Here is an 11,009-nt window from a genome sequence, read left to right on the forward strand (position 1 = left end):
ACTGGTGGAAGTAGGTAATGAGAGGAGAAAAAAGAAAGGAAGCAGGAAAAAAGGAAAATAAAGGGAAGAGGATAGTTTTGAAAACACTTTGGACAGACCACTGCATGGGCTGGTGACAAAATTAACTTGGTCACAGCCATGTTGCTTCCTCTTTTTATTTTCTTCTTTTTTTTTTTTTTCCTTTCCTGTCAAGTAATTTTGGAGAGGGGCAGGATGGGAGGATGTTTGATAGTGCAGTCCTTTAGGTTTCAAGCTGTCTGGCAGGGTAGGCAGGATGGGTGTAGGTAACGTGGCTCTCAATCTGTCCCTCTCCCTGTGGCCGTCCTGCTGGTAAGCCCTTGACAGTCCGCCCAGGGGAGCGAAACTCAGCCAGAGCATCTGTTTCTTGGTGCAGTTCTGTTTTCAGCTGAGGAACAGTTTGACCAGCTGAGGGGAGTTGGCCAAGGTTGCGGAGTGAGTCAGCATCTCTGCCGATGCCAGGGCCCGCGACCCCCTCGCTCGTGCTGCTCTGGCCGCTCTGCTCTGCGCCTTGCAAATGGTCCTTAAATGGCACGTAAGGTCACTTCTATGCATAGAGTAGAGGCGTGCACGTGAAGGTGGTGTGAGTGGGCAGCGTTTCTGGGAGTCTAGCTAAAAAAAAAAGGCAGAGGCTGAAATGCTTCAGCTACCTCCATAAAAGAGGGTAAGGATGGGTTGGCTTTCATCTCAGCGTTTGTGTTACAGAGTCTGTTTTTTAAATTGATTAAAAACACAAACAAAATGTTCGTTTATTTATTGCTATGACCTTTGCTTACATTGCATTTAATCATTATGCTCTACCAGCATGAGTCCCAGTTGTTATAATCTCAAATTAGCTACCGTACCTAGAGAGGAAGAGAGAAGATTGGTGTTACAGTACTTCACTGATACAAAAGCAGACTTTTATAATTCTATCTTTTTCTGTATCCCCTGTCCCTCAACACTGCCCCTGTCCCACTGCTTAAGAGCAATTGCAACAAGCTCTCTGTGCAGTGAAGTCATCCCATTTAGGAACAGGCTGTTGGATAATCACTAGTGTATTTTTCTGGAGGAGTTCGATTACCGCGTTCCTGGGGCATGTTCTGATTTGTGGCACTTTTTCAAAAAGTGACTAATGAATTTTGCCATAAAGGGAATCGTTGACTGAGAAATACTCAGCAGCATATATGGTTGGGATTGGTTAGAGTATCCTGATTAGGGCAGCTGAAATGTCTATAGATACTTTTAAATACACAGGTTTGCAAAATTATTTCCTATAATGCGCTTTTGAGCAGTCTCCTATTTCTCCAGCTTGAGACCAATAGCTTGAATTGAATAAAGTTGCATCGTGTCAGTAAGAGGAGTAACACTGAATCCCTGGCATTGTGCATCTTGCCTGGACACAGGGCTGAGGCTTCGTGGCAGCCTCTGGGTCTCTGTGCAGGGGGCAGAGGGGAGGGAGCTTCTCCAGAAGGTCAGTCAGGAGAATTTGAATCGCTCTGATCTGCCCTCTGGAGGATAGCCTCCCCTCCTTTGACTCTTCAGGGAGCCTGGGCAGACAGGGTTTCCACAGCCAGGTTGAAATGCCATTCTGCGCACATTCCTGTCTCCCTGCTGCTTGGGAGACCTCTGGGGATGCTGACAGACTGGGAAGAGGCACAGTTGTTCCAGATGGGCACCTTCCTTTTGAGTGAAAGCAGGATGTTAAAGATGTTAAACACTGTAATCCTGGAGGGCCATTGTCTGGAGAAGGCATTCAGCAATTGTTCCAACTGGGGAATTATTATTCAATATTCAGCAATGTTTGTACTTTATGGATAGGGTTTCTCACTGTCCCTTTAGGCCCAATCAACTTAAAAACAAGCCATGGCAGAGGAAGTGCAAACTCCTCTGCGTTTGACTGGGAGAGAAACTGAGGCACAAGAAAAACTTGTGAAATAAATCTGCGGCAGAAATGGGAGTTGAGCTTGCTGCTTCTGGTTTGTCTGCTGCTGCTGTGCAAACCTTTAGGCACATAGAATGAGAGGGGCTTTTGCAACCACCTTAGGGTCTTTAGGGTAGAAAGTTATGTGTAGTCCTGATCATGGAAAGCACTGAAGTACATGCTGAAATCTCCCTAAGTCCACAGGACTTGAGTATGTCTCTGGAAAATTTTCCTGAAAAGCATAGATCTCAGTAGGTGCTTAAGTGCTTGTTACCTTATAAGATCTATAAGCATGATTCTGCTCATCAGTAGCACATTAAAACTGTGCTATGTTCCTGAGAGAGTGTATTTGAGATTGCACAGCTAGAGGGCAGAAAAATTCAAGAAGAACCACAGATGTCCATACAAAATACCAAGACTGAGTTTGGTCTGAAAGCCCAGAAGGAAACAGAGCTCTCGGGCTTCTTCAGTGAAAGTTAAGGAGGAGTTATTTTTTGCAAATGGGAGGGTGGGGTGCTAGAGGAAAAATGAGGGAAGAGAAAGGGGAAGTTAACTCTTCTTCCCACCTCTAGTTTGGGGGAAATTTTGGTTTGTTCCATTTGTACTTTACAGATGAAATTCAATCCTCTCAAAAGACAAAGAGTTTATTGTGGGATTGCATGCCCACGTGTCTTCTGCACTGGAAACCTGATGTCCCTTGAAAGGCACCTGTGTTCACAATTAAAATAGGTGCTTTGTTCCTTAAGAGACTGATATGACAGGGCTTTTTAGCCTGTTTCTCTGCACAAATAGAAGTACCATTTCTTCTGATAGGAGGTTCTAAATGGGTGCTTGTTTAGTTCCAAATGGAAAGGTGTAGCAGTAGCGAGCACCAGAGACTCAAGAGTGTTTCTACCTTGAATATTAGAGAGCTTGTGTCCTTCCTTGCTTGTAGTCATATTTGGAAGATTCAAATTTTTCCAATGGAATATTTGGGGGCTTTTTGATTTGAAGGGGAAAGCCACAATGTGAGGTTTAATTCCCCCCAAAGAGTCCAGTATTGCTGTGGATGAGCTGGAGAGTCTTGGGAAAGTTTCTGCCCTTCCTGTTACTAAGCGTATAAAAAGGCAGTGCCCACCAAGTGATTCTGCTGTGTTTCTAGATCCAATTAATTCCTGTTATCAGCTGCTTCCCTTTCCTAAGGCTTTGTTTCAGGTACTGGAAACAGCAGATGGTGAAGATACCATTCCCTTTGTCAGGTTTGTGTTTTGAAGGAGGACATTTTATAGGTACTCTCACTAAACAGAGTACTTGGATCCTTTTCCACAGCTTTCTCACTCCCTGAAAAGGTCCTTCTTAGAGGCTGGGACAACATATTGATTAGAACATAGTGTGAAGTGGGGACAGGAGATGTGCAGTTTTTGTTCACGTGCTTAGTTTCTCTGTGTGTGTGTCTCTCTAAGTGCAGATCACTGGACTCTGGAACAAAGCTCTCATGATGGAAAATCATTCTTGGTAATAGTTCTTAGTGCTCTCAACCACTGGAGAGGAGGTTCTCCTTCAGGTGTCTATCTCCAGTTCTCTCCAAAGCAGAAAATAAAGCATAGGCAAAAAGTTGCTTTATTAAAAAAAAAAAAAAAAAAAAAAGGGGATGATGAAACTGTAGTCTCCATACGTCTGCAGATTGAGACTTAATACTGTTGCACGTACTGGGCTGACTTGCCTTCTCTAAGCACTTAACCCTGTTTTTGTATACATAACCTAAAATTTTATACTGAAAACTTAATACTTACTAGATTACTCTGTTGTAGGAGCATGTCTGTCTTTTCAGACAAACAACAAAGTCAGAAATGTGGGCTTTGGAGGAGGAAGAAGGGAGGATGCCTTTAATTTGGCATAGCTGGCTAATGGGAGGAAAGGTGGCAAAATAAAAATAAACTAGTTTCACTTATTTTGTGGAGATATTTAATCTTCTAAATTCACAAGTGAATTGCAGTTAAATGTTGCAGATCAGGCCCATATCGCTGTAATGCTTTTTTTGCTCTGTTCCTGGCAGGATGCTTTTGTATTTTGTTGTTAGCAGTAGAGGTGGAAAAGACTCTATAGCTGTTTCTTCCCATCTAACTCTATAAAGGGAGAAATATTTATTCCTCACCTTGTCTCTCTATGGAGGTACTAAAATACTAAAGTAAGAGAGAATGGTTGGATGTACATTTAAGACTTCATCACCCTAGCATTGGGGTCCTTCAGTCATTGATGTGTCTTAACCAGAGTGGTTGGAGCAGTATTGTCTCCCTGTTGCATATGGGGCATGGAAGCACAGCACGCTAGGTGATTTGCTCCCCAGCTCCACAGTAAGGCTTCCCAGAGCTGCAGGGAAACAAATTGACATACCTTCTCCCCGGTCCCATTTTGATGACTTTGCCATTGCTTTTGCAATTGTTTGCAGCTCTCTGTGTGTGAGTGGAGGTTAAGCTAGGAGTCATAGAATGAAATTGAGGGAAAAGAAGCTAAATACGGGCATGGGAAGGAGAGAGGTAGACTTTCCCAGTGTGAATTGTGTCCTTTTGTGTGAGGAGAGAGTTTTCTAAAGGCTTTATTCAGAAATCCACATCAGCTGAGAAGCATTTTGCTGTATGAAACAGAATATTGGGTAACCTACTGTGAAGAATAATACTGCAGTTGAGGGACCCTTTAGGGATGCACAAGATGGACTCCGATAGGTTTCTTTCATCTTTATATTTGGAAATGTTTTTTTTCATGCTGTGATTTCAAAATATGAGCCTGCATGTGGATGTACAGCACTGTAGTACAGTAAAGAAGTTAGAATTGCTGTGGTAATGGTGATTCTTCTGGCTTTTGGTGGTCCTTTACATAACCCCTTAATTTTTTTTTTTGTAATTTATGGTATGAGACCATGAGTGACGGGATATCTCATTTAAACTGCTGTTTAAATAGCTTTGTAGTATCTGTAGAGACTTATGGCAGGTGCCCCGGGAATTTCCCTTTTGTAAACCGTTTAAAGTTTAGATCCACACAATACAGTCATTGGCTGGGAAGCTTTTTCTCCTCTACTTTTGTGATCTGAATGGTTGTTTCCTAAATATATTGAGGACCTTCTGGTTACCTTGGGATGTAGGTCTGGGATAGCCATTTCCAGCTTGTTGCTAGGAATATCTGAAATCTCACTGTTTTACTGTAGTTTTGATTTGTTGAAATTCCTTTAGCCTAAGTCCTTGGTTAACTGAAGAACTACAATCTTTCAGTCCTTTTGAGTTGTACTGTGTCCATTAGGCCTTTCAGACTGGTTCAAAGCAGTCAATGTTTAATTTGGATCATATCTTCTTTTAAAGCTGTTTGCCTTGTGTGGCAAGCCATTTCTTACCACGTAGGTCACACTGATAATTAGAGATTGGGGTCTCAACATGCTAGGTATGCATTAACACCGTGAGTTCCAGTCAGCAGACTCTGAAATCTGCCCTTAGCCTTTGGCGAACAGAAAGCAGTAATTTTTAGGGACGCTTAGGCTGGCTTCTGGGCTTCCAAACCCTTGCCTGCTTAGGTGTTCTCTGAGGAATCAAGGCTGTCCTGTAAACTGTTAAAAAATCTGAAGGTCAGGTGGATTAGAAGACCTCTCCTGGCAAACACTAATGTTTCTTCTTTGAAATGCTCACTCTGAGCTTTTTAGGAAATTTTAGTTGGTTTGTGAAGCTAGAACTTAATTCTGTTTCAGGCGGAATTAATGTTAATTCTCTCCTGAAGGATTAGGCATCTGTGTTGATCGTACAGGCTTGACCAGTAGCAAGTGAAATCAATGCATTTTTGACTCTTCTTTCCATTTTATTAGCCTTAGAGAAGCTTTCATAATTTGATTAGGTTTAAATTTTACTGCCTGTTACTGTGCTCATGTGGATCTTGTCTATGGGCCAGTATAATTAAATGTCCAGTTCCTCTTTGTATGTGGAAAAGGCATTGAAACTTTATAGTAGAGTGGAATAAGATGAAGCAAGAGATGCTAATTGAACTCTTGCACGTACATAAAGAATGTACAGGTGATGCTATTGTTATTTTTGTACCTAGAGAGAGCCGGTTTGAAACCTTTGTGGTCAGTGCTCTTTTTTTGTGTGCAACCAGGCTAATGTGAACAGATTGTATGGGCAGATTTGGAAGGCAGGTGTTCACATCACAAAACCACTGCTGTAATTGCCATGGTGTGCTGTGCCATTCTCAAGCGAAAAGGTCAAAAGTAAATGGGCACAAACTAACTTTTACCTGTATTAGTGGTTCTCTGAGGTAATTTTCTGTCATTCTAATGGTTTAGTGTGCGGAAAGTTGCTCACTGATAATAGATAATCTATTTTACCTTCTTTCCCATAGAAACAAACCTATGCTTTCGCAATATCTAGCACCAAATTTTCAGTCGCCCCAGTTTGCTTTCCAGTTTTGAATGTTTGAAACCCCTTGGTTACAGGTCTAGGAACCACCTTTTCACAACTGCATTTCCTTGCTGTAGCATTTTGCTTTTTCATGCGTTCGATATCTTTATCATCTTGATCTCTCTTCAGACTTAAAGTTATGATGTGTATTGGCTAAATGCACATTTTTTCCCTAGTAGTCCATAGGAAGTAAGAATCTAGTTATCGTTTTGACGTGCCCGTTAATACCTCAATTCAGGCGATACAGTTGACTTCACTTCTCAGACCTGGATATCACAAGGTCTGTCTCCTAAGTGAAAATACATCTCCTGAAGGGGCATTTGTGGGTAGAGAGGAGGTAAGCTATTTCTTGTACAGCTCTGACTGCTTATTCAGATGGCCATCACCTGCACACAGGCATACACAGACTTATATTTCAGATGCAAAATACATGAAACTTCTGACTTAAGAACACATTCCTGAGTCACTTAAGCTTGTTCTTTATATAGTATATAATTTGTTTTGGAGTTAGAAGTGTTTCTTCCCGTTACCCACTCTGATGATGCTGTTCTAGAACAGCTGCGTTTGGGGTTTTGCTTTACTTTATGAAGCTTCAAAAAGAAATGTACCAATGATAAGTGATTTTCAACATGCACAATGGAAAGGGGAGCAGGCTATTTCAAGAGATTAAAGAAATTCTCTTCCTTTTTTCCCTTTATCACAGATGCCCGAGATGTAGAGCAATTGAGTAAGAATAACATTACGCACATTCTTTCAATCCATGACAGTGCCCGCCCTATGCTCGAGGTAAGAGATGTGGGGGACTCCATGCTAACTCCTTACTTTGCAGATGACTGTTATAGTCGTCTTGGGGTTGCTTTCTTGTTCTGTACAATTGGCGTTTTGAGACTGATTTTCTTGTGGAAATATTTGACAGCTGTAGTTTTGGTATCCAGTCACAGATTTTGTTGCTGCTGTTATAACAACAAGAAATCAAACTGACAAATGAAGAGACAATTAGTGTGTCAATCAGTACAACACAATAATGGGATTGTATTATTAATTTAATAGTAAAGGTAAGTTTCCTTCTCTGTGTGGAGTTCAAGCATCACACAGACAGCAACATGCCTTCTCCCCCTTCCCCACTACCAACCCTCCTTTGTACTTTGGCCCCTTTCTTGAATCTTTACAGCAGATGGTTGTGTAAGAGGTTTGCAGTCCTCTTCCATGTAAAATAGCCTTATTTAGGCTTGGGGTGTGGGAGGAACCAGTACTCCCTCATATAATACATCTAATAGAGCAGAGCATCTGTAGGTCTCCAACGCTTTAACATGAAGTATTATTCCCCGTTTTACTGAAGGGAAGCTGATCTGAAGAGCTGAAATGACTTGACTTGCTGTGTCATCTTGAGCAGCGAAAGAGCTGGGACCAGGCTGCTGGTCTCCTGTGTTGCACTGTTGCGCTTTCTTCTTTACACCAGCTTACCTTGGCAGGAGGGGAGTTTGGCAGGGCTTTGCTACACCTTAAAATCCTGCTATTTGATTTATGTTTGGGACTGTTGTCCCCTTAAATTTGTTCCTTCCCTACATTCCACTTTTCATGAAATATGTCAAAATAGTGGGTAAGGCAGTTGCTGGTGTTACCTCCTCAGATACTGCTGGGAATCTCTGCTTTTCATTCTTTTAATGTAAAAAGTCTCTGGTGAATTCAGTCCTTAAACTACAGAATTTCCACCTCTCCCAGGCAAGTCAATAGGTAAGTTGAATAAAAGGTGTCACCAGTATTTCATGATTACAACCAAAATCAAGTTAATGGTGAATTCAGGGTTGACCTTGAACTTAGAAGTGTGCTGAAGTAGAGCTTTAGCTGTTGACTCTATTATACTGTGCATTTGACTTCTGTTGTGCCTGATGCTTGTGAAGTCTGAAACGCACTGAATTTCAAGAGTGCTCTTAGTTGAAGAGATAAACAGTTGTACTGAGTAAGGGACATGTAATGTTTCCTCTAGGGTGCTGTTCTCTAAAACGGATAGAAACTTGCTATGTTTTATTATGATTAGAAAAGAAGGAAGACTAATTATGGCACAGGTCAGCTGCAGCCTCAGGCCAGTGTTTCTTGTGGTGGTGGTAGTTTTGTGAGCCCACACACCACCACCTCACTTGTGGTGTATCTGTTTGTGAGGCTGCATGGTAAATAGATCTGGGAGCTTTTGTGGGTTAAATATAACCAAGTCACCATTTCTTCCTCTAGCTACCCCCACAAAATATATGAAAGATGATGTTTACCCAGATCTGTTCCCAATCTGGTTCACAGTAGTGTCTCAAAAGTTACAGTGGCATGGGAACAAGTAGTGGCTGGCTGAGGATGGACTTCCTTTATTCACTCTTGTTTCTAAAAGAAATGTTTCTCCAACTGTGCCTTCTATTTTGTCAATATGCAGTATACTCCTTTATGTGCCAGTGGTCTGGAAAATGACTGTTAAAACTTCTCCCCAGCTCTTAAAGTAGTGGAAGGATTGCAAGTTCCATTTGTTTGGGAGCTGAGCTGATTATTAATTACTTTATCATTCATGGTCTTACTGTGATGCTTGTTTGCAACTAAATGCTTCTGTTTAGGAGCAAGGGCCTAGAAAACATCTGTTAGGTTGTGTTACTTCCTTTGTTATTTACATCTTTGCCAGGTTTGTTTACAGCTTGTGTATCCACATTGTGCTTGGGGCTTGTTCTCAAGTCCACTGAAGTCAAATGGGAACACTTTCCCAATGTGTCTCCCTCTTCCCCTTTCCCCCCAGATTTCACTCATGGAAACCAAGGGCTTACATTTGTTTTCAGAAATTAATCTGATGTCATTCAGACCTTTAAACATGGAATTGCAGCAAAATGAGAATCTTTTTTTTCCTGACACTCCCTGTTTTGTGTGTCTGTATTTATGTGAACACTGATCATCCGTAAAAAGCTGCCTTTTCTTGGACTCTGGTAGTTGCATTTGTCTTTTGCTAACTATTGTGTCTCAAGTATTTCCTAGTCAACCTATAGGAAATGCTACAAATACTTCATTAAACAAAGCTTTCTGTGCAAGCTATGGAAGGTAAGTGTTTTTGGATATCAAAAACTCAGTAGTATTGTAGTAACATGTTATCAAAGAAAATTTGGCCTTTTTTGTCTGTCTGTGGAACAAACGAATATAGTTGCATACCTTAGCTCTCAGAGGTCACAAATTATGCACATCTTGCTTGTCAGATTTTGAAGTTTCAGTAATGACTGTTTTGATGCAGTAATACTTATGATACAGCACTTAAAGGTGATAATGGTGGGTAGAGAATGAAAATGACCAATCTGGCTTTGTTGTCCATACTCAAGAATACAATACTCAAGAAATAAAAGCAAATGTCAGTGTATGTGGTGAACACCAGATTGTAAAATTATTTTCCACTCTAGTAACTTATGGCATTGCCTCTCTCTGTGAAGTTACAGACCATTTTTACTTGATTGTTTAAAATATTCACAGTACCTCTTAAAAAGTGTCTTTTCATCTGTACTTTATATACTGCAGTATTTGGATATATGTTGCTTTAGTTCCTCATAAGTTGGTAAGCTATTAGAAAATGATTGAAGAGTTTTACAAGAAAGTATTATATTGGTTTAGGTTACATAGTGTGTGCCTGTTGAGAAATAACTTAAAAAAAAAAAAAAAAAAAAAAAAAAAAAAAAAAAGATTTTCTTACTGAAATTTGGTTTCGGACATTATCTCAATGATCATTTACAAACCCTCATGGATGTCTGATTTATGGGTGGCTCATAATCAAAGTTTGGCCTTAGGAAGTTGTTGCGTACTTTCAAGCTGGAATAACAGGGAAAAGTGGGTTTAAAAATCAATTAGATTCTAAGACTTTTTATACCTTTAGAAATCGGCAGCCTGCATTAAGTACAAGACACGGAATTGTTTTGTAATGCTTCGAGTGATTTATACTGGAAAGAATTTGCCAAAACCTGGCCTGAACTATCTTGCAATATCAATCCTTAGTTCTTCTTGTATAAACTTTCAAGGAAATTTGTGCTCTAATAAAACCAATCCTGAAATTAATTTATATTTAGAGAGCATCCTAAGACTATTGTTCCAATAAAGTACACCATTGTTATACAGGAACTTAGGTAAGCATTTTGTAGTTTAAACATGCAGGTTTATAACTCCATCACAAAAAATTATGGGTAACTGGTGGCATGTCTAAGAGAAAGGACTGCATGCCATATGGAACAAGGTTTGTTATTTCAGATGCACAGAAGTCAGCCCCTGAGTAAGAGCGGTGTCCAACAGCCTGATATGTGTTCTGCAGAGGCACTAGCCTTGGTGAATCAAATTGGCTCCTCCAGAGCACTTTGGACAGCTGCCCATGGAACACTCACAGATGTTTTATAAATCCACACAAAAGCCATATACAGAGGAGAATAATTAGGTTTCTTGCCACCTGCTTTCTAATCTATTTCTCAGCTAGTTCAGGTTTTAAAATCTCTGTTCAGAATGTGAGAGACACTGAAAAGCAGATGGGGAAACATATCTCAGTGTGCTTTAAATAATAGTGTATCTGGCAGTGACCTGTTGGATCTATCCAACAGGTTGTTGTCTATCTGTACTTCTGTAAGGCCTTTGACACGGTCTCCCACAATGTCCTTCTCTCTAAATTGGAGAGATATGGA

At 40.7% G+C, this 11,009-nt stretch overlaps 1 protein-coding gene across 1 annotated transcript in view; it reads left to right on the forward strand.

Moving 5' to 3' along the window:
* The window catches only part of DUSP22 (dual specificity phosphatase 22), a 45,055-nt gene that overhangs the window by 7,617 nt on the left and 26,429 nt on the right, over positions 1-11,009 (forward strand). The window contains exon 3 of the mRNA XM_010573287.1: positions 7,040-7,122. Within this exon, the coding sequence (XP_010571589.1) occupies positions 7,040-7,122 (83 nt within the window). The remainder of the gene's footprint in view (positions 1-7,039; positions 7,123-11,009) is intronic.

The sequence above is a fragment of the Haliaeetus leucocephalus genome, unplaced genomic scaffold (assembly GCF_000737465.1).
Source record: "Haliaeetus leucocephalus isolate CR32 unplaced genomic scaffold, Haliaeetus_leucocephalus-4.0 Scaffold373, whole genome shotgun sequence".
NCBI lineage: Eukaryota > Metazoa > Chordata > Aves > Accipitriformes > Accipitridae > Haliaeetus > Haliaeetus leucocephalus.